The sequence below is a fragment of the Haliotis asinina genome, chromosome 7 (genome assembly GCF_037392515.1).
Source record: "Haliotis asinina isolate JCU_RB_2024 chromosome 7, JCU_Hal_asi_v2, whole genome shotgun sequence".
Taxonomy (NCBI): Eukaryota; Metazoa; Mollusca; class Gastropoda; order Lepetellida; family Haliotidae; genus Haliotis; species Haliotis asinina.
In genome coordinates, this window is record NC_090286.1 from 48,293,781 (window position 1) to 48,318,943 (window position 25,163).

A 25,163-nucleotide genomic window follows, 5' to 3' on the forward strand; every position below is an offset into this window, starting at 1 on the left:
AACTCTGATATATTTATAAGTATGACCTGAATATATAAGATAAAGAATGGTGCGACAGCAAATGGAAACAAAATCGCAGCCCAGCTTGCCTCAAATCATTTTTGGTCTGACAAACACTTCTGCTGAAAAAAATGCACAATATATGCTGTGTTGACCAGTGTAAAGTACCTTGCATATCACTAACCTGCTGATTTTATTTCCATCTACAGCTTTCAATAACTTCACCGTCCATTCTTTCCATGAAGTCAGTACTTACGCCCAGAAGTGAACAAATTTCAGGCTACAGAAAAGCCCTGAACTGACTACTGACATCCAAGTGAACCTTGATTACTGAAGTGCTATTTTGAGCATTATGTTGTGGAATTGGTGGCAAGCAACTTGAATAGGTCAAATAAATGAATCTGGTGCTCTTTAAGCTAATTAAGTGTCATGGATCTCAGAAGACATTGCTTATTACCATTTGGGCCATCTGTTTACTGTCTGAGTAGTGTACTGGCAAACAAGGATAAGTTGAACGAGTGCAGAAAACATGCTTACAAGAAGTAAACAATGCACAGCAATTAGCAAACCCATTTGGTGTGTGAAAGGTACAGCAGGCATAGGCTTGTACATGTGTTGGCTGAAAAAGGCAACGCGCTTCTCCCATTTCACTACACTTGATCATGAGCAGCCTAGGGCCACTTCCTTCACAATGGCAAGCGCCAGTGGACAGCACTCATACATGCTAAGATAGGTCAGTTGTCTGGTCAGTGCTCAACCTATCCTTGTTTGTCAGTAGGTTTCCTTCAGTGAGTGAGTTAGTTGGGTTTAATTCCACTCTGGACTGTATTCTACTTATGCATCACAGTCTGTCATCGTGATGGAAAAACTGAAATGTACTGGTCTTTATCAGTTCAGTGAAACCAATAAATATAAATGCTGACAAAGCCTGATAACAACCCTGGCAAACGGGAATTCAAATCCTCAACCCATAGTTCATGGTCTACCGAAGAAAAAATGGTGCACAACAAACTACAGGTCTCATATAAAGCGGGCCACCATGCAAGGTGATTAGGATATTAATATCTCTCACAGATTGCTTACACACATGCTATATGCCATAGATTCTCAGAGATTAACCTGTTTCCTTGCAAGAGAGGCTTGTAATATGTCTGGAACATGTTACTGATGACAGTAAATGAACTGGAAACAGACAGGTGTATGGCATGAAGCAGACTAGATCCGTCAGTGTGACATGGTTCAGATTAGGAATGAGGCATTACAGGTGCTGTGTTCAAAACCTTTGTGGGGGCAGTGGGGTAGTCTAGTGGTTAAAGCGTTCGCTTGTCACGCTGAAGACCTGAGTTCTATGTCCCACATAGATACAAAGTGTAAAGCCTATTTCTGGTGTTCCCTGTCGTGATATTACTGGAATATTGCTAAAACTGGCATAAATGCAAACTCACGCAAACCCTTTCTCTGATCAGACACAAACCATGGCGGTGAAATAAATAAAATTGTAAATAATAAAGTAAGCCTACAATCATTGTTGCATGGTGAAATGGGGTACAACATTGTGTTGGAGATAACTGCACTGAAAAGAAAATGCCAACACATGAGGGTTGTTTTGTGGTGCTAGCCATCCAAGACGTGATACTCGACATAAACACAGAATACTAACTCGAAACCAGTAAGTCTGTGTTCTGTCCCCAAAATGTTGGGTGTTAGTCAGGGAAGCAAGAAGAATAATCTTTCTAAATATTCTATGCAGCCTGAGATCGACCGACAAACTTCTCAAAGTAGACACTCTATGCACTTAACCAAGACTGTCTACTGTTAATATGGATACAAAGATCTGCTATTTCAAATGGCAGTCTTTCTGTGAAGTGTGTCCAGTTTCATGAGTGAGGAAAGCAGTACAGTACTGCTGCAAGAAAAATGGTATTATGTATTTCAGGTGGTAAGGAACCATAGATATAGTGCAATTAGCCATTGGGTATAGAAGATGGTCTACAAAATGGGGGTGGAGTGAGTGAGTGAATTTAGTTTTATGCTGCTTTTAGCAATATCCAGGAATATCACAGCGGGCACACCAGAAATGAGCTTCACAAAGTGTAACCATGTAGGGATTTGAACTTGGGTCTGCTGTGTGACAAGCAACCGCTTTAACCACTTGGCTACTCCACCGCCCCAGACTAATAGAGTTATACAAGCCAGGCTTCAAAATTCATACTCCTCCAATAAGAAATCCAATTTCAGTTTTCATAAGCACTTTGGGTCATTTCGGTGGCAGTCTTGCACAGTATGACACAATTTCCTGTGATTTCACAGCATGTGATTTAAACTGGAATTTAGAAGGTAAAGCACAGGTTGTAGTTTCATATCAACAATCAGATCACAATCTCGACCAAACACTGGATTCAAACTTGACGAAACATATCAGTTACTAGTCCATGCCAAGACTGTACTGGAGTTAACCACTGACCCACCCATTTCCATTAACAAGCAGGAAAATATTGATAAGTGGATTCTTCAAAGACAAATTAACACTCAGTTCCTGGTAAATGGAATATCAATTTCCAGTGTCTGATCCAGCACCTACACACTGTAAACCAACAGCAAATCCCAAGGACCCTAAACACCAACCCACTGATCACTCATTCACATTGAGTAATTAATTAGTTCCCTACCGTCAACAGCCAAGGTTCTATCCTAACGAGGTCATGACCAAGGATTGTCTTCCAGACTCCTTTATCCCAGGCAGTGCCATATTCCCAGACAAAGATCAATACATATTTCCTCACAACTAGCTACCTGCCCACAACAGCCAGGATTAAGCGACTGCCACAACAACTAACCAACATTAATAACAACTTACTGATCAGCATCAACAGGAGAAGAAATTGCCGACAGTCCCAGTAATCCTACTGGGCAAAGTTCTACCCCTCTTTATGGCTGTTTGGTTCAAATCAAGTCGGGCAATTATGGCTGAATAACTACTGAATACCCTCATCCATTTACAAATGTTGACTATAGTTTCAACTTCATTTAACTGTAGTGTCTCGTATTCTCGCTTGAATAGTCCATTAATTGCAATAAACTGCATAAATCACACTGCAAGACATTAAGGGCAACAATGTTCAAAATCAATCAAATTAAATCAAACCATTAACAAAAAATTAGTGTCCCTACCTGAAATTTCAGACTGTTTCAACATTGGAATTTCCTTTCAATGTAAAGAAGCCTTACTGCACATGTCTCTGCTGTAGGCCTTGACTATCTGGTTCCCAATCTCATCAACATAGACAAATGAGCTGAAATCTTTCTCTAATGTCATAACAAAAATGGACTGCAAAATCAATAACAGCAAAGCTATGTACATTTTGCACATCATTAACTAAGTGCGTCTAGGTTTCTCATATGAAAAAGCCTTTCGAAAATTCATCTTGAAAAGTAGGAATTTTTAACGCAATTGCTGCAGGAACTTTCAAAAAATAATCTCGAATCCTGACAGACAAATCATGTCTGATTTCCAGTTCTTGGCAACACAATCAAATTCCCGATGCTGATCTTTGTCCCGTCCTCCTCCTGGTATTCCTATGTTCCCATAATGTGATTTATTCTACATTAACCTAGATCCCAAACAGTATTAACAGGTACACCAAGGTGATACGTGTAGTTATTCACTGGCTGCTACAGACACAAGAGAACAACTACATGAAAACAGTTGTAGTGAGTAAAGCTGAAAAACTATCTTGGTACTGTTTTGACTGCATGTCTGAAACAACTATTAGCATGGATGTACACTTGACAACAAGCAGCATGGGGTGAAAATAAACATGTTCATATGTCCTCAGGGTAACTAAGCTATTCAGATGTACTTCTCCCAAGTCAAGAGCTCTACTGATACAGACACATTCCGTTTCCACCTGTGTTAGGTTCTGCGGTCATCAGTGTTGAGGGCTGGAGATGTGGTTACAATTTTTATCACCATGAACGGAAAGGCAGTGATTTGAAACAACATTCTTCCACGCATACTAGCTTATTGGCAACGATGTTCATTCTCATGTAACACCAGTGCTAGGAGACTTGACTATCATTTCTGTTTTCTTCTTTATTTGGAAATGAAAAACTAAAACAAACACATTTTATTTGCAGCAGTATGATGGTGGAGAGAGGAGATGAAAAAAAACATCCATGCATGTTCAACAGCTGGCCATTCAAATTTGTATCCAACTATGCTTATAAGATACACTAATTAGAAACTGACAAATCTAACAAACTGGTTCAGTTTGCTTTGGGCCACTAGTTGTAGAGTGAGTGAGTGAGTGAGTGAGTGAGTGAGTGAGTGAGTGAGTGAGTGAGTGAGTGAGTGAGTGAGTGAGTGAGTGAGTGAGTGAGTGAGTGAGTGAGTGAGTGAGTGAGTGAGTGAGTGAGTGAGTGAGTGAGTGATTTTACACAGCTTTTGGCAATGTTCCAGCAAGATCACAACAGGGGACACCAGAAAAGGGCTTCACATATCACATCCATGTGGGGAATTGAAACTGGGCCCTGAGTGTCGCGAGTGAATGCTTTCACCAGTGGGCTACTCCACCACCCCAAGTTATAATGAACTGAGTTATATTCCAATACAATTGTTGTTACCCGTACTTCCTCAGTGAAATACCCACCCTAACCAAAGACTGTTCCTAATAACTGCACTCGTGAATATTTGAGCTGTAAGACAGTGACATGTGAAAAATCTAGTCTGGACCAGAGAACTGACACTGCAAACAAAAATCCACTACACCTAGAGAAGAATTACATGCTTGCAACCAACTGATTAATTTGGCTGCATCTTTTGACCAGCACAGGTGGCTGGGAACATGTTCAAGAATATTTCCAAAATCTAATTCGGCAACAGAAAGACTTGGTGATTGTAACTGAAGAAGAGTCCCTTGTACTCCACATCAAAGAGATCATGGTTTATATTGTTTTTTTCCTGCAGTATGACAGCAACTTGTAAATACTCTGACATACAAGTAACTGATATGAAGACAACCATGTTGTCTGGCTACGATGACATGCAACCATCCTGACCCTGGTCTGAGCAGTGGAGAGTGGTAGACATGATCATAAAGGATACTAATATATTAACAAAACAAGCGAGTCGAGGTGACCAGACTGAAGGAGTCATCATAAACAGTTAGGTCAAATCAATGTCCACAGTGATTTGTCTGGCCTGGTCTTGTGCCAGTGTTGGCCATCATCACATGCCTGCCATACTGATGAAGAGGAAGTGGGGTAGCCTTGTGGTCAAAGCATTTGCTTGTCACACTGAAGGTCCATGTTCAATTCCTGAGTACAATGTGATAAGCCCATTTCTGGTGTCCCCTGTCGTGACTTTGCTGGAATATTGCTAAAAGCAGTGTTAAACCCAACAGTCAGAAAGACAGGAAGGTATGCACGTACATGTGCAGAATGCATGTGAAGTGCATGAGAGCATGAAAGAATGAACACACACTTACATTTTTACCCATGTTACAAAAAAGTCAGGATGGAACCAACAAAGAACCTTCCACAACTTCATGATAATAAGGAACTGATCCTGGATCTCGGGCCTAAGAAGCAAACACTTCATCCAATGGGCTACATCACAGCTCCTTTCACCTAAATTATGTGTTTACATCAGGGATACCTGCAATGGACAGAATGTGCGATAACCGAAGCCATTCTGGCTAAAACAAAGAATCTGCCATATCACTGGCCTTGAGTGTCGGTCTAACGACAGGCACTGTCTACTACAAACCTCTAGACTGAAAGCATCTCGAGTAAAAATACCAGTGAGTGAGGTTAGCTTTACACCCCTTTTAGCGATATCTGGGGAATACCAGGAACAGGCTTTACACATTGTACCTATGTGGGCAATCGATTCTTGATGAGAAAATGCCTCAACCTAAGCTACCCTTCTGTATCCCCAAAATAATGAGAAATCTGTATTATTGACATGACAAATCACTGATGTCTGTTATCAACATTTTGTCATATCTGTAGGATTGGGCCACACAACTAATCTTCTATACTTCTATTCAATGAATCACTGCTGTTTTGTGGGTTGGAGGAAACTGGAAATTATTTTTTCCAACAAGGTCACAATACGGATAACAATTCACATCCTGATGACTTTTCAATTTACCGACTAAACAAATGAATAACAAAGTGCTGATACTAAACACTCCAGGAAGAATTTCCTATGTATCATCCACAGGATAAGAGCACTAAGTGCATGATTACACTGTTTCAGAGAACAACAGGCATTAAACAAGGACACAAACGGACGGACCATATATATGGCAGGAGCATAAAGATAAACAAGAAATTCGACACAATGCAATGAAGTGACATTATGTCAATGGACAATTTCTGAAAGGCTGTTCCAAGAGTGAATACTTTTAAATATACATGACATCAGCAATATTACAGCCATATTGTGATAACTGCTCTAAGATTTAAATTAGTTTTGACAGAAATCACATTTAACCCTGAAACTGACCACTCAAGTCACATTTCTGTTTGCTGTGATCTGTAACCACAGCATTCTGTATGTAAATTCCTGCCTGTGTAAGGTACATGACAGGAGATAACATAACTGAGCGTCACCTAACACACCAATTTATTTTCACCAAACAAAATGAGTGTCATGAGCAATGTTCACTGCTTGGACCATGAATCAAGACCGTTTAATCATTTTTAGCAGACCACCTGGCCTGGGGATCATGAAAGTGTCTTCAGTCTGTATTTGTGTTAATTGTTAAAATCAAAATTAAGACTAAATTGTCTCTTAAATTGGGGATCGTGAAGCTCAATCTTTTAGAAAATCTAAAGTCCTAAGACTGCCCCTGAGTAGGCTAAAGACAAATTTCATGCTAGGCAATTTTCAGACTTGAGACACTATCATGATCCCTGGGCTTGTACTTTCTATTTCCAGCATATGTCTTTTAAGCTGATGAAACTTTAGTTGAAGATAAAATATGTGACCCCTCAACTTCAAACTGAAAACAGATGTCAATCTTGAGTATGATCTGATAGGAAAAAACAAACAAACCAGAATCTTAAAACTAAACAGATTTTGTGTCCAGGATGTGATGTTTGGTCATTGTACATTCAGAAGCTTGGCAGGGCTTGTGAGGTGAAGATTTCATGGATAAATAACCACTGCTTTATCATAAGCATGGACATTTTTAAGAGTGTAAGCACAAAGCAACAAGGCAAATAGGCAATACATTTATGTTTGAGCATTTATTTCCATGGTAACCATACTTGGAAAAACTTCAAGAACTAAAACATCTGACACATTTGACAGATTCTACAGCAACTTCATGAAGTCCAGTCTCAGATTTACTGATGCTGTTGTAACTTTTTACTTAGCGCTTAACAACAACACACTTGTGAAGAAACTTGCACCCTGACAAATGGTGGAGTCAAATCTGTGACAGTTCCATAATTCTGCTGCACATTTTGGATAAAAAAGAACTGTCACATGTCATTTTGACGTATTCTGCCCTCAATCCCCTCAGATGGCCTTGGATGCCTTCTTTGGAATGTAGTCTGCCCAAGACAGTGAAAAAGCAATAATGACACACAGGTGTGGAGAGCTAAGTTTTACAACACACTGAAGATTAATGCATGGGTGATTGTAGTTGTGTTGAAGTGGGGAGGCTTATGGGGTGAATGGTGGCTTGTACTAGACATCTGCAAGTTTTGTTGTCCTTGTCTTCTGTCATTTATTGAATGAGAGGAGAAAGCAGATTCAACACTAAGAACCATCATGTAAGGCCTTTGGGTCAGAAGAAGTCAGAATGAAACCATCAACCTTCCAGTCTTGGAACAGACACAGAAATATCTGGAATTTAGTCAATGATTATATATAATTTTGATAGGGACAAATAAACCAATTTAAACTGAAAATGAGCCCCAATGAATTGGGAGATTCAATCTGGGGAAATCTAGACTTGCCTCATTGAAGGCTTTAGCACTGCTGGGAGAGCTAGGCAGTAGGGGAAATAATGTGGTTGAGGGACTGTGAGACAGACTACTGGAGTTTATGCACACAGTTTCCATGATGACATATTGTCTCCATGCTGTAATCCACACTGTCATTCAGATGTGGTGACAGATGGTAGATCTGTCAGCTGTCTCCTGGGTCAGGTCCACCAGGCTGATGCATCTCTCTGTCTCTCTGCATTCAATTCAACATGTCTTGTTTTCCATATGGCATGGTGATTTAATTTTATCCGTTTCCAAATCTTGTAAACTGGCATGTTTAACTATAAAACTTATCTTACATCTCATTATTACATCACACTTAAATTCATAAATGACCTGCATCATAAATGCTACCCAAACATCTGGTTCAAAAAATCAGTTTGCTTATCTGCATTTGGCAGGGGGGAAGAGCAGGTTTGTACATAAAAATATTTTAAAATTCCACTTACATTGTACTTATATTTTAGGGAGGGTCATTTACATTGTACATGCTTATCCATAAAAATTATCTTCACACCCCCTAGCCTAACATTATGAACAGTGCCATGAGCAACAAACACGATAAAAAATAATGTCTCATACCAACTCCAGAAAAGGCTTAAGTAAAAGATGTATCTAAATCAGGATAAGTCACAGCCAGCTCAGAGACAGATACACGGTCACAAGTCACCTGTAACAAGTCAGTAACATAAGCTCAAAATGACTGAAAGTGTCTTCATACTTTATGCATACTCTATAACATGATTCTGAATTTAGCTAAGCATTTATTTCAAGAAAGATCATGAACTTGAACAAAATATCAAATCTTACATAGCTAAACATCTGTTTAAGTTATTGATTAGTGTCTGATACAGATCCTGAAACAAGTCTGTTATGAGCAAGTCCAGTCACCATCTGAAAATGTCAAGATTTTCTGCACTCCAGTCTATTATATAGTAGCAAGCATTAAACACATAGTAGTGGTATTGCAGCCAAACTACTCTGAGCAGGGCTGTAACTGACATAAAGAATGGTCATTATAAGGGCTGTTTGCAAAATACTAGTAGGAATAACATTGTGTGCTGCAAGATTGTACAAAATAAATTTCAGTTTCACTTACATGAGCTATAACTCCATTGACTGACAAGATAGACAGGTTTTGCAATATTTTTATACCAATTAGAACATTTAACATGGCAAACATACTATCAGGATATGCTTTGGTGAACAATAAATAGATTTGTAGTCTAATGTTGAGACACAATTCCTTAAATGTAATTGTTAAATAGCAGTTTATGATTAATTCATTTGAAACCATGGAAACAAAATGCCATCCTTTCATATGACACGATTTGGACCCTGAAGCTAAATAAAACATAAAAACTAATGTCACATATGGGAGATAACCATCATTGATTTTCTCCCCACACATTATTCCTGTACTCTGGGCAAATAAATCTGATTCTGACCCATGTTCATCTACTTAATCAAGACTGCTTGAAATTGACCAATTATTTAAATGTTCCATACGAACATCAAATATTGTCTTAAATGCTCTACTCTAAGCCGATTTAAATAACATCCTGGATGCATCTGGCATTGATTTTTTAAGCACTACTTCAAATGAGTGATATATTTGTCCTTGAGATGAGAACGTTCCTGAAATGACTCTTAGTTATGGTTAAAGTAAGGATCTGGTTTCAGAGTGTGCAAACATATGCTTGATTACACCTAATGATTCTTGGTTGGGTTTCAGCGGTCACACTGACCGAGAATGTTGTATAGGCAAGACAGAAAAATCAGAATGCTACAGAAGCTCACCTTCACTTAGGGATTAAATATATGTGGACACAGGATATACGGCATTATTATTTAATATATAAGAAGTCCTTCCCAACACATGGAAACCCATACTTTTCATAAGAGGTAACTAACATGATCAGCTGGTCAGGCTCACTGACTTGGTTAACATGTCATGTTATCCCAACTGCATATATCCAATGCTCATGCTGCTGATCACTGGATTGTCTGGTCCATACATGATTTCCCGGCGCCATATAGCTGGGATATGGATGTAAAACTAAATTGACTCCCCAAGTGACTAAGCTATGAAATATATAAATGAGTCAGGGTGAAATTCAATTAATTTCAAAAATGTGCATGAAACACCTAAAAAAATTACAAGAGGTCTTATTTTGTGCTGATCAAATGCAGACCCCTACTGAAAATTCAAGCTGCAAAAAATAATTATCATGATAGTTCTCTTTAAAGAACTGACATTCAAACATGCATTTCTGAAACATCTTCGTGTTTGAACCATAGGTGAAGTGGCAATATCATTTTGTGTCGGCTTAATAGTGAATGGGAGTCCAAAGTGCAAACATCTTTAAAGGTTGTATTAGAGCTGTAACGAATACACCAGGTGCCGAATACGATACGTATCACGAATATGGGGCTCCGAATACGAATATTTATTCATGAATACGAATGAAATACAAACAGGGTGAATTAAATTGCATAACTTTAATCAGCTAATGTTTTTTTTACAAAAAAAATAAATAAGTAAACATAATATCAGACTAACTTGAGCCTTGGGCCTCTTGGCACTTAAGTAGACTAGAACATTCAACATGAGAAGCAAAATGTAAGGTCAGGTAACAGAACAGATTGCAGCAATTTAAACTGCAACATTTTTTTTCAAAAACACAAGTATGTCCACATTCTTGGGATTTAGTGAAGCCCTTTGTGCAGTAACTACATCTCCTGCAGTGCTGAATACCCGTTCACTGGGCACACTTGTTGCAGGGATGCACAGCAAATGCCTGGCCACCTTACTCAGATAGGGAAGTCTATACTCATTGGACTTCCACCATAAGAGAGGAGAGGAGTTGATACTCAGAGAATCAAGGCTATTATACAGCCGAAGCTCTTCATCTATCATGTCCATTCTGGACTTTGTTGCAGGTGTATGTTTTACTACAAAAACATCCCCAAACAGGGATTCCAGAGCTGACTTTTTACAACATGGTTCTTCTGCTTCTTTCTGGTCTACTGTGACAGTAGGCATTGTTTCTGTCACTTCTGCTTCCAATGATGGCAGGTCTGGCAGCGGAGAACTAGCAGGTGCTGATGATGAGGGACGAGGTTCTTTATCCATGCCTGGTTCGGTCTTGATGACAGCAATGTGCTGAAGAACAGACAGAAAATAAATCATTTTTGAGATGTTTTGAAATTTTAATTGTATTGAGTATTTTGGTTTACTTCTGAATAAAGACTAATAAATTATTTCAGAAAGTAACACTTTTGCTGTTAATTTAAAATTTTGGGAATTATGAAATAGTGAAACACTGGAAACATGTTTTAAATTAGGTATTTCAACTTATGTAAAATTTGGAAATGAGATGCTCACCTCAGAACAGCTTCTGTCAATATGATCTATGAGAGATACGATTGATGTCTGGACTTCAAGCCTCTCAATATCATCAAGGAAGGGGAGAGATTTGAATCGTGGATCAATTGCAGATGACTGCTTCATCAAAGTCTGGATGTCTTGTTCTGTGTATCGTTTGTCAAGATCGTTAGCTACTGCAAGCTTCACTTGTCGAATAACATTTGGATCTCCCTCAGCCACCTGCAGGTTTTTCTTCAGGTTTGACAGAAGTGGTAGCACCATTGAAATGGTTGGTTGTGATGCATCACACAGGATAGTCGTAACTGTCTTGAGAGGTTCAAGGACATGAACCAGATATTCTGCCGTTGTGATGTCTGTGATGACAAAGTATCCAGATCTTTGTCTTTCTTTATGTCTGGGGACATAAGGGTTGCCATAATAGCAGGCTGCTGTTCCAGATACCTGGCCAACATATCATAGGCGCTGTTCCACCTAGTTTTTACTTCACTTAAAAGTTTGTGATTTGGAAGCTGCAAAAGAGTTTGTTTAGCCTTAAGCTGTTGACTGGCAGTAGAGCTTTTGTGAAAATAGTTTACAACTCTACGCACACGACCAAGCAGCCTCTGAACTTCACTGATTTTCAAAGCTTGTTGTGCGGCCAAATTAATGACATGGGCAAAACATTTTATATGTGGAGTCATGTTTGCCTGCTTGGCAGCAACACACATATTTGCTGCACTGTCGGATGTAAGTGGCTGCAGTCCATGAGGTCTTTCGAGCTTCCACTCGTCTACTGCACTTTTTAGAACCTGTGCAATGTTGGTTCCAGTATGACACTCATAAATAGCTCGTGTCTGCAAGACTTTATTTTGAAGTATCCACTGAGAGTCAATGAAATGGGCAGTGATTGTGATGTAGCTTTCTGTGGCCCTGGATGTCCACCCATCGGATGTCATAGCAATTGTCTGTGCTTCATGGAGCTGGCTTTGAACGCTTTGACGCACTTCTTCATACAAGTTCGGCATCACTTTTTCACTCAATGTGGGTCGTGATGGAACTGAGTATTTTGGTTCAAGGCAATGAACAAAATTTTTGAAAGCACTGTTCTCTACAATAGAATAAGGTCTTAAGTCTGTGGCTATGTAGAGAGCAAGATTTCTGGTGATGAGTTTAGCTCGTGCACTTCCAGGAGCCAGCTTTGACATGAAAGCTTCTGGGATGCTCAGCTGACCAACTGGCTTACTGATCACAGAGTCGGTTGTAGAAGGATTGCTACTGCACTTCCGAAGTGAACTTCCTGAATATCCTGAAGGCTGTTCATTGGCAGGAGCACACTTTGAAGGTTCACTCATTTCATGGAGATCAATGGAATGCTTTCTTTTCAGATGAACAGCCATGTTTGATGTGTTTTTGCAAGAGTAACTGAAAATTAATAAAGTCCTTGTATCAGCTTCAAAATAATGCACAAATACAACTAAATAAACTTTATTTTTCATAGATTTTACTGGCTAAAAATATTTGGGAATTAAAGAATATTTCTAAAATAAACTAGCTTTTGAATGTAAGCAAACTAGCTCTGTTACACAAACAGACATTTGTAGTAGTCAATTTTGTACTACAATTGGTAGTTTTATTTATAGCGCGGCATTGCCAAAACATCGGGAAAGTACGTCATTGCTAACACGATATCGGCAAAACGAAAATAGAAACATCACGAATATAACTCACCTCAAAATGTGCTGACATAGCTTGCAGATCGTTAGGGATCCATCCTGCCCCTCTTTGTACTTCGGAAAGCCAAAATACTTCCATACATTCGATTTAAATTTGGCGGGGGCATTAGCAATGCCCAGCAATTCTCTTTTGTCGGACATTGCTAGGGAGATCGATCCACTTTACGGTTGTCGTAAAACGCTTATGAAAGACATGTTTTCATAAACTATGCTTTCAAAAATGCTGTGTTGCACTAGTTATCGCTAATTTTCAATATAGGTTGTGTCAGTGATGTTTAAAACACGTGTTTCACATGAACAACCAAAGTCGTAATAGAATCGTAAATGTTTCTGAACAGACAAAATGGCGCGAAGTCAGTATTGCGCCGTGCACGATTCGAAGTTTATTATTTGAATAATTTTACGTTCGTTCAAATAAATATGACTACGATAGGTAGGTTTGTTTCCTATCAAATCTATGCATTGACTGTTTACTAAATAGGCGGAAATTATAAAATACATTGCTATGAATGAGACTGAATTGTGTCCCGCTCTGTCATGTATGGTGTCATTCTTTGCTTTGTTTTCGATCTTTTTCAGAAAAACTTTAGACCATTTCTTTTCAATATGTGATGAGTCTGATGACTAAAAATATTCGAATATATTCGGTATTTTAAGTAGCGAATAACGAGTACAATTCGTGCAGGCCAATTATTCGGTGCACCGAATACGTGAGTGAATCGTTATGGCTCTAGGTTGTATATTTTACCACATGGAACTGACTCATGGATACAGTGTTGACAGGATAATTATTGGCAAATCTGGACTTCCAACACTAAAGCAACAAGCATCCAGTCATCCTGGCACTGTGCATGGCCAAACAAACATGGCCCAACCTTTGAGCAGAATGGTGCACTACACACAATTCCTTCACTGTCGTAGTTTCTGGATGACACAAAAGAAACTATAGTTTTAAAGAGGCAATCCACGACAATCAGTTACTTAAAAATCAGTCAATTTTTACATTTATAGGAAAAACATTGTCTTGGATGAGTTCCAACTCTGGTCTGTTGGAAGCCGATTTACTATTTCAACAAGCATGTAAAACATATAAGCCTTAAGACTGTTTCAATTTTCATCAGAAATCTCTGCAAAGAGAAGCATCTGCTAAGGAATCACTAACAGCTGGTTATCAAACATGGCACTCGTGGTGTCCAATATATATCATAAGAACCAACTCACAGGATAGGGCAGTGACACTCGCTGACTTTGTTGACATCACAGGTATCAGTAAATCATTGCAGACCTAGTGATTTGAGTGAGTGAGTGAGTGAGCGAGTTTAGTTTTACATCACTTTCAGCAATATTCCACCAATGTCACAATGGGGAACACCAGAAATGGGTTTCACACATTATATCCTGGAGAATCGAACCTGGGTCTTCGGATAGACGAGCAAACACATTGACCATGAGGCTAACCCCACCACCCCACCTAGTGATTTGAAACTTACTTTCCTATGAACAGTTCAGCCAAATGAGGGTTTTGCAACCTTTGTGACTGTGGATAATGCCCAAGTTCACCATTACTCGTCCAAACATTCATCTGCAGTACGCATGTGTTTCTGAACATTCCGTAATTGTGTCCATTATGCAAAGGTCACAGACTTTGTCATTCTTTGTTGGTATGTCACAGTGAGAGAATCGGCTCAGCTAGCCAAAGACTTATAGTTCACAAGAGATTTCACTTTTATGCAGGTTCATCTTTGTGATGGTTAGAATTTACCTATTAACTCTAGTATCATTTCAAATTGATGAAAGGGAAAAGTCCCAAACAGAATCTGAATGAATCTGGAAGTAAAAGACAGTCACACGATCTGAAACTGACACTTTTCAATGCAGAAAACAATGGATCATAAAACTGTAAATAATAATAACACTAGTTTTGAATTATTAATAAACTAGCTGCAAGTGTCAACTGATCGAGCAAACTCCAAAGGATATCTGAATAATCCTTTAGAACAAGCTCTCTGATGGGGCTCCAAGATACAGAAACTGCATCTGTCAAAATACATCTATTAATATGCAAATAAAACTCAACTTCCTGAACATGCTGACAACACACAGCCCTTGATGTCTGAAATAGCTGTAAATACCAAGTCCCATATCAAGACATTACTTGCCGAACAGGATATATATTCCTCTTACTTTAAGATCTTTCATTTCTCCCCAAGGAGTTTCTATGCTTTTGAAACTGTAGAAAGGGTGGGTGAATCGGGTTAAATCCTTGGTAATCAATTTTATAATGTTTATTAAACACACCCATAAACAAGGACATGGTGCTAAGAGACCAAGAAACATTGGCAAGGGATTCAAGGGACACAACTCTGCACAGCAAATTTGATGACAGGAAGAACAAAGCACACATTCCTACCTTTTTTCATTCATTCTGCAACAATATGTGATATACCCCTAAACTATTTTTGTTCAAAGGCTAACAGTAACCAGTGACAGGCAAACTGTGATGCTTGACATTAAGGAGTCCTATAAACAGGGAGTATCCGTCACATTTCATAAGGAAACAACAATAAACACTGAGAAACTGACTTCAGTTAATACTGTACTTAACATAAAGTCATAAAAATACAAAGCTGTATTCTAACCACTTCTTCTTTGAACAGCATCTATGCAAATGACAGAGGACATCAAGAATAGCCAGATTCAGGTTCAAGATCAATTTTACAACTAATACAACTTTAATTCATTGAACCAAGTGTCATAACAGAGGACAGTTATCATCATGTAATTCTCATGATGCATGGGTGAGATAGACAGAGGATACTAAGCGACCTTCCGTGTAATACCACTGTTATTAAACGAGTGAATGATACTTAATCTCTCACGAGTTTAATGAAAATGGTATTACATGGAAGCGAGCTTAGTTTATTACTTCCAACACAAATAGATAGAAACTGTGGCTACAGTGTGAGGACTCTCAGTTTTCCTCGAGTCAAACAAGGTTCAGTACCACTGCGACTGCGGCTTTTGCATTGTGACGTCATAACTCTTAACCCTTATGACGTCATACATCCAGTGGTTTATGTTCATGATACATCTGTCATCACTTTATAATATCAATTTGCATCATGGTATAATTATATGCAATAACAAACTGGACAGGAAAATCTGGAAAATGAGGCTAACCAAATTTTTTCGATGATTGTTCGTTGGTAATGAAGCACTCGTCGATTGTAAGATTTCAACCAATTCCCAAAACTAATTTACAACTTGAACACTAATGGGATTCTAGATTAGAATCAGTCCTGAGCAACTGAAGTTGACTGAAAGAAATGACTAATGGCATGAGATATGACACTTATTCTTTTACTGACTAGCACTAAACCCTAATGGAAGGTCCAGAGTAGAATAGGCCTTCAGCAACCCATGCTTGCCATAAAAGGTGACTATGTTTGTCGTAAGAGGTGACTAACAGGATCGGTTGGTCAGGCTCACTGACTTGGTTGACATGTCATCGGTTCCCAATTGCGCAGATTGACTCTCATGTTGTTGATCACTGGATTATCTCGTCCAGACTCACTTCTTTACAGACTGTCACCATATACCTGGAATATTGCTGAGTGTGGCGTAAAACTAAACCCACTCACTCACCCAATGGAGAGGACCATTGCTGACAATATATCAATGATTCTATTTTCTGATCCAGATGGTAATCCAGTGTTGAGTACAGCAATAAACAACAAACAAAACAACAGTCTGTCTGGGCAAGCAGTTCACACAACTATGATAATAGTTCAGGTAAAAATACACATCCGCATGTTAGAATGAATTATGCAGGCTTAAATAATTGTGCACTGGCAGATATTGTGCTTGTTGACTGACAGGTAAGCACTCTTCCTGATACAGGTATGGATGACGCCTTGAAAGTAAGAACCTGTAAAATCTTGAAAAGAACACAGTATACTTTTTAAAACAGGTTTCACCTTGATTCTCAAATCTGACACTTACGCCTTACACCTGTAGACAACAGGATGCCATGTGACTTGATGTCACATGAAACAACATTTCTGAGCTACTAGATGAATGACAGAGGGGCAATAAATATCCCGGAAACCTACCCTCAAAGAAGAAAGAAGTTTTCTCCATCAAAAATAGCCATTTATTCCAGTTCGTGCAAATAACTGTATATCAATGAAACTGAAAGATTAAAGCACAAGAGCTGTCAGTATTTGATGACAATGTTTAGTAACATATTAATAAGTGGGTATTAATAAGTTTGCACATGAACAAAAACGGGTTTGGGGTTGTTCTACTTTTGTCCAGTCTGTCATAATACCAAGGCAGGGGACACCAGAAATTAGTACACTGTAGAAAAATTGAAAAATGCAAGAAAGACAAATGTCAGCATATGAAAAAACACTAACTATTTACAATTTACTCAATACACCAAAATCATGTTGCATACTGTATCAGTTCATTGCATTCACGTTAACTGAAAGAAACCTTCAGTATTTCCATTTCCAAATTTTCATGGTCAACAAAATCTTGAATAACTGAAAATGCATTTAAGATACACATCAAAGATTGAATACCAGTCATGGTTTGTTAATCCTTCACTTGTTGGCCCATCTATAAACAGCAACCAGTGAAATAGCCGTTGTCTTTCTACATGTAATATAAGCCACGGGTTGTCAAAAGAGCATGGTCGAAAGCTTAAACACACTCAAAATATAATATACAGATTTTTGCGCTACAAACAGAAAACATTTCAAGAGAGGACCGCTGGATGAATCAATAGTTAAGTGCTGTGTTTCACAATCCGATTCAATTGATGGTGATATCTTAAACGAACTTGTAACACTAGCTGTTCACGGCACCAAAACAGGTGTAGACCAAGGCACGTAACATTTCTTACAGCACGTGTGGATAAAATCGTACTATCTATTACCTACAGTTTATCAGTATTAGTTTCTTATATATAACCTGAAGGATCTTGTATTATCCCGATTATCAAATGAAAACATGTTGCTCCTCTCAAAGTTGTTATCTGAAATAAATATCTGGATTTTAAAAATATAGTGGGTATAAAAAATAATAGATACCGTCTTGATATTGGAAATCCCCACTTAGTTTCACAAGTATGGGTATTTCACCCACATGGCCAAAAGCTTATCTGGACCTCTGTAGACCCTGAAGCATGTATACTATAATAAAGAAAGCACATGACAATGTGTAGATAGTTTCCACAGCTTCTGAAATTTGTGAAAATGAAGAAAATCTCAGTTACATTTTATTTTTTTTATATGGACTTTTTTCTGTTTTCATTTTGGAGACTAGTTGTTAGTTTATACTTTTCTCAAATAGTATGGGTATCATGAATGGGCTTCACAATCAGTTTCCATGCCACAGGGCTCAACATAATTTTCAACATTATGAGTATGTACTCCTTATCTTATCAAAATAGGAGTTCTGGAAAAAACTACAATTACATTTAGAGCACTGAATGGAATTTAATTTTTTCCTACTGTATCGTGTACAGTTAATATTCATACATTTTCCGACAGCATCAATAAACCAACACTTTAACAACTATGCTAGCTCACGAAGCTGGCTTGTGTAAACTGAACAACCCTTGCATTTGTGAACTAATCGTTGCACTTGAACGCTAAATACAGTTGGTGATAGTTTGTGGAATGTCTGGAGGTTTTTCTGTAACACTTGATGAAGTCGCAATCCTGAAATACATTGAAATGACCTTATCTGACAAGCCAGATCTATATAGTCGACAGATTACACTTACATCAACTGTACTAATTGCTGTCATAGAACAAATTGAGCAAAACAGGGTTAAGAGTGCTTTTACAGTATTCCAATCTCATTATGGCAGTGTGGGATGAAAGACGAACTGGAGCATACCTTGAGTGAGTGAGTGAGTGAGTGAGTGAGTGAGTGGGTGGGTGGGTGGTCACCAGAGATTGGTTCCACACATTGTACCCATATTGGGAAATCAGGTTTTCAGCATGACAAGCAAACACTTTGACCAGTAGGCTACTCCAGTGCCCTGACTAAAGCACAGAATGATGTAGACCTTAGATCTTGATGACATTGATAAAAGTGAGTGCTTGAGTTTAGTTTTATGCCCCTTTTAGCAATATTCCCACAGAGGGAACAACAGAAATTGGATTCATACACTGTTACCATGTGAGGAATCAAACTTTTGGACGACGAGAAAACACCTTAACCACTAGGCTAACCCACTGTCCGAACAGATCAAGTAGCACATCCTGGCATGGCTAGGGGAGACAACTCTGGCCAACAAGTCACCAGATCTTACATTTTGAGGATACTGGAATGTTTTCTGGCCTAGAGATACTGCAATTTGATCATCCATGTTTTAACCTTTGCTGTAGGAAGAGCCTGAACTTGTTTTCCCATCATCAGCAGTGTAAAATGTAGGTGGAGATATGAATGAAACATGCTTCTGGAGGCCCATAAATGTCTGCCTTTGTTATACAAACAATACTTCACGTAGGCCGTGCCACAGTGTCACAGAGCATGCAATGAATGTCAGCAGAACTTATCATACGAGACACACAGAAATGCCAGAATATCATCACTTTCATTTCCGGCATTATCTTGAGCTGCACTGGATAGTGACCAAATCTTTTCAGTTTTCAGCTTGTGGCAATTGGTAATCTGAATATTTGAAAATAACTTCTAACATTTTCTTTTTTTTTTACAAAAAAGTCACTCAGCAATGTTCCAGCTTTTTTGCTGCAGTCTAATGAAAACTGAGTCTGGACCAGAATATCCAGTGATTGAAATCATGTGAACCAATTTATGCAACTTTGACATAATCAATTACATGCATTGCCCAAATCAGCAAGCCTGATTCCATGTACTGGACATCTTTGACTGGTTTCTAAATGTGCACACTAGATGAACATATCAATTTCAGCATTAGGTATTTTTTTATTACTTATGAATGTGCTACACACACTACCTGGAAAAAGGTAAAAGAAAGGTTAAAATGATGCACATACATACACGTATGAAGTTAACCAGTATTATTTTTTCTTTCATAACTGAACTTGTATAAACACTGGCAATGTTTCATTTACCTGTATGAAAATGCAAAAGTGTAATCCATTTAAATGTGCACCTTAATGACACTAATATTAGTAATAATTACCACAGTATGTTTATCTACATGCACAGAGAAAAAGATCGTGAATAACATTCTGATTATGTAACTACCCTGTACTGTTTAACATGAAACAATGTTTAAATATACTCAGTACTTTTAACCCTGCTGTACTACACTACATCTCTAATTCCCTCATCACTGATAATGTGTTTGTCCTGTTCATTGGGGTCTCTGACAGCACTGGAATGACAGTACTCCATGACAGATCAGCGAGTAAATTTGCTATGCAGTAAAAGGAATACTAAATATTGCAGTGATCACATTCTTATGGCACAAGTCTATACAAAAGTCTCCTAGAGACCATATAACATAATATGGTCTTATTATAACATAATATGGTCTCTGGGTCAACAGAAACAATGGACACATGTTACTTCTTCACAGATACAAACTAATACTAATGACAATATGAATAATTACATATCACTCAACTTTACATACTAGTAGCAAGTCCACACTAAGTGAGTTGCCAAGGGACCAATTTTGGGGGTCCTTGTTTTACGCAGCCTGGCTTTTTCCACGATGTATTTGGGTGAAAAACAACGACTGGTCCCTTCAGAAGATATTCCCGCGTTGGCGCCATTGGTGAAAAAGGTTGGTCTGTTCTGTTCTTTCATAGTTTTCCAACCGTTTAAAATATTGCTGAACATTGAAATTTGTTTTATCAATCGATGGCACACTTTAGATTATTTTTATCATAAGCACACATCAATCCTCTCCATTATAAAACAAATTTTAACTTAATGTAACCAGGGATGCACATTTCAGATAGATTTGTTTGAGGGAGGGGTGTATTGCCAGGGGCAGACAACTCCATGTGTGAATCCAGCTAAGAATGATCGTGTCATTAACTCATTCATTGAGTAATTTTATTTAACATGCTTAATGTGTTTTAAAGTGTTCAAATGTGTGTACTTTGATTATTAAACAGGTAGGAAAGCATTATTTATGTTTCAAATACCTTGTTCAATATGTATGCTATTTTCAGATTTACATGTATTTTCTGTCTGTATCCAGAAGTGACAGCCATAGAACACAAAATAGTGGCTAATAATAGTAATATTTGAAAACTGACAATACTTTATTGATCTTTTAATTTAAGCAGAATTCAGCATTATTCATTTGTGGATGTCATAGCACTTACATAAACACATGATGTAGATTTGGATAGAGAGTAAGTATTTTTTGCACATTACAGCATCACAACATACGCGCAACATACACTGATATAATTCAGCATCAGATTTGCTTCAGGTTTGAAACATGGTATCTTCAGCACTGTCTTTTAAAAGCACTGTCTGAATTGAATCTTCAACACTGGTGATACAGGTTTAAGATTAGAATATATGAAAACATGTTACATTCTTAAGTTCATCTTAATTGATGCAAAACAAAGGTAGCACTTCATAATCTTGACTCTAACTTGAATCTGTTTCAATACTTTAGTGTTAAGATATTGATTTTGCCAACATTGACATTGTACATCAGTCATGATGTTTAATGAACCGTTTCTTTCTTCTTCTGCAGACCTGAAACATACGTTGATTCGAAGTTCTAGGATGTTCAAAGAAGACGTATAATTCCAGATGAAACATTTTTCCTCTGTAAAGCACTGTGCTGATAGAAAAGACTATTAATATATTTGTGGTTCAACAACATTTACTTAAAATAGTTTGGTACTTGAAATAAATAGGTGTGACGTTTTTTCACAAAAATGGAAATGTGGACATTTCGCAGAGTTGACAGTAGTTGACTTGATCACCTTGTTGATCAAGAACGGATGGACAGAATTTAATCAGGTAAAGTTTGTTGCAATGCTGATGTATCAACAAACTTTGGAAAAATAGTTTTAAAAATCTGAACCGTTGATCTAAAAATGGTGTGGACTTGCTAATACTAGTATGAAACTGACTTCAACAAATAGCATGCCCTACAGCACACTACAAAACATATTGTCACTGGGGTACAAACAATGGTAAATTTATTCCAACAGTTAAAGATTGTGTATTGTATTTACATAACATATGAAACACTGATGACTGATGGGTGTGGCGGGTATTTCCTAGCTGCTACTGTTTCCTCGATTTTTAAAAGCGAAAACAACGCGTGCGTTGATTTATCAAAATTCTTCATGGGGTGATGCTGACACCTTTCACAGTCAGGCATCGATAGAATGAATATCTGCGTTAGATCCAAAGTTTCCTTCCAAAGTATGAATCACACACTAACAATTACAGAGTGGGAAACTTTAAATTGTGGGGAAACTTTGGTTTACCATTTTGGAATATTCCTGATACTGTTGTCAATATATCGGATGCCGATGAGAAGAATTGCAAAAACGAATATCAATAGACAGGCCTCCACACGTTTCTATACACGTGTCAACTGACCCACAGTGACGACAGCATCTTGTAAATTTCAAACATAAACATAAGCATCGTAAACACTTACAGTCTAACTTCAGCGCACCTGCTTCCAAACAAATGTGAGCGGAAGGTCATATCCGGTTTGAACGAATATCTTCATACTACTTTCCTGTGACTATTCATCGATGTAAAACTGATAAGGGCGTCTGTCTTCCATTCAATTTTCACGTGTGGATGTGCCCAAGCCAAATATGTCGGTGTACTTGATCACAGTCGACAACGCTGGTGAGTGGGGATGTTAAAAATGGAAGCAGTATGAATATATTGAATGAATGAGTTTAGTTTTGTACCGCCTTCCGCATTATTCCAGCTACATGCCGGGGGTCTGTAAATAATCGAGTCTGGAACAGACATCCAGGGATCAACAGCGTGGGCATCGATCTGTGAAAGTGGGAACCGATGACGTGTCAACCAACCCATTATATTTCAAGTTGTTTACTTTATTTTTGCTTTGTTTTGCTATTTTAGCGTATGAGGGGGAAGGGGGCGTCTTTGCAAAACTGATGTTGAACTGAGCACGTCATACATTCTCTCTTGTTACAGCAATATGCGAAGCAGTATGTGAAGAGAAATGTATTTCGGTTGCAAATATAAATGGTTCTAGACTATTTATATCTATATATTTCCAGTAAGAATTATGTGTTTGTTCGTTCGTTGTAAGGTACGCCGAACGCCGCTGAATGTATGCAAATCAGGGTCTACGTGGGCATAAATTACCAGCAGTCTGCTGGGGTGTGAGGTCGTTTATTTCTGAGAACGTGAGATTGGTAAACGGCACCCTGTAACAATAAATATGATAATATAATATACACCACACATAACCCATACGAGATACATGTATTCCCACACACGTGTAAATATACAGTCATAATTACCAAGAGTGTTGTAGTATTTCAAAGCATGAATAACATTACTTATAACATTACTTATTACGCATATAGAATATTGGAATTATATATCTTACATCATTACGCATAACGTAATTATTAATGCATACATAAAATGCAATACACATAGGGTAGGTAATAATACACCATTATGCAATATCAAAATAGATTCTCATCTCACACATTCAGTGAAAGTAAAGGAAAGTTATGGAAAAAATATATTAGTCATACTTATTTATGTTTATAGCTTAGGGTTGTTTATAGCTTAATATTACATAGTGTCCAAGCTGTTTTTGCATGGCAAAGAGTCGGTGCAGAATGAATCAAATTGTGCATGGAGTTTGTGAGACCAATCAGCCGAGAAGCTTCATGGCTTGGCAATTAGTCGGTTTGACCATGGATACTGTACAACCTCCATATAGGCTCCCTGGTGTGACTAAGCTCTAAAGCTTAACCATTATCCTGCCTCACGATGATAATATAGCTGAAAAGAGAGATAGAGAATAATATTAAAAGAATAAAATAATTTGTTACCTACGATAAATATCTCTTTGTCATGGTAACGTGACGTCATGAACAATGCCATGATGTCACGGTTCTGTGACGTTGCTTCCTACATGCGGCGGCGGAGGGTTTATAGCTCATGTTTGAAAGTATAAAAGCATAAAAAAAACAATCTGATTTGATACACCTGCCACATACGTTGATTGAATTTATTATCTAAATTAGTTTATAGTAAAATACAGGTTTCATGAGCTGGTGTATGTTACATACATGATGGTGTTCTTTTCAAAATATTTCCCCCTGTGTCGTACTCCCATACACGATGTCGTTTTGGTGTCATGATTATCAGATGCATTTCAGTTTGACATCAATTGATCATAACGTCACTGTTCAGTGTCAACAGAGGCGACAGTACCTACACCTCCAAAACTGTTGCTATTTCACATGGTCCTAGTCGAAACAGCCACGCAAAAAAGTCAAAATGGCCATACATTAATTTTTAATACTCATAGCATTTTCCCATGTTGCAATATTTGATACCATGTAAAAATGACAAAAGGGGTTATATCCAACAAAACCTGCTGTTTATTACACATCAACAAATCGTATTGTCAACAAATAACAAGACATGTCGTCGCCTGAATACCAGAGTGTCAAGTCAAAACATTGATTACAGAACAGTCTCGTTTAATGTTTACTGGATTCCGGGCTATTGCGAGCCTAGTGCTGTAACTAGTCCAGAATTGGCCACACTGTGCGTTTCAGGACTACTTTGAACCCAAAACAAAATAGTAAAACACATAACAGATCGACTGAAAAGTAGATCATAGTCTGAGTAGGTTTACGAAACTCATGTTTCTGTTTGTCTATGTCACTCAAACCTAATTTGGAGATAATGGGCTCCAAACATTGAAATCTGACTTTCTTATCATTTATCAGAAGATAGAATAACGCCTCAGCTTTGGAATGATTGTCATAACTCATTTAAAAAAACAAACAAAAAAAACCAAAAAAAACTGCAATATGTTTTGTTTTTAT

At 38.0% G+C, this 25,163-nt stretch overlaps 2 protein-coding genes across 2 annotated transcripts in view; both read right to left on the minus strand.

The window, feature by feature from the left end:
- The window catches only part of LOC137292222 (heparan sulfate glucosamine 3-O-sulfotransferase 1-like), a 242,995-nt gene extending 220,188 nt beyond the window's left edge, over window positions 1-22,807 (minus strand). Inside the window, exon 1 of the mRNA XM_067823801.1 lies at window positions 22,760-22,807. The gene's annotated coding sequence lies outside the window, so the exon portion shown is untranslated. The remainder of the gene's footprint in view (window positions 1-22,759) is intronic.
- LOC137292042 (zinc finger BED domain-containing protein 4-like) lies at window positions 11,629-12,771 on the minus strand. The gene has a single exon (XM_067823593.1). The coding sequence runs from the start codon at window positions 12,769-12,771 to the stop codon at window positions 11,629-11,631; it is 1,143 nt and encodes a 380-aa protein (XP_067679694.1).
- Window positions 22,808-25,163: the final 2,356 nt, after the last annotated feature.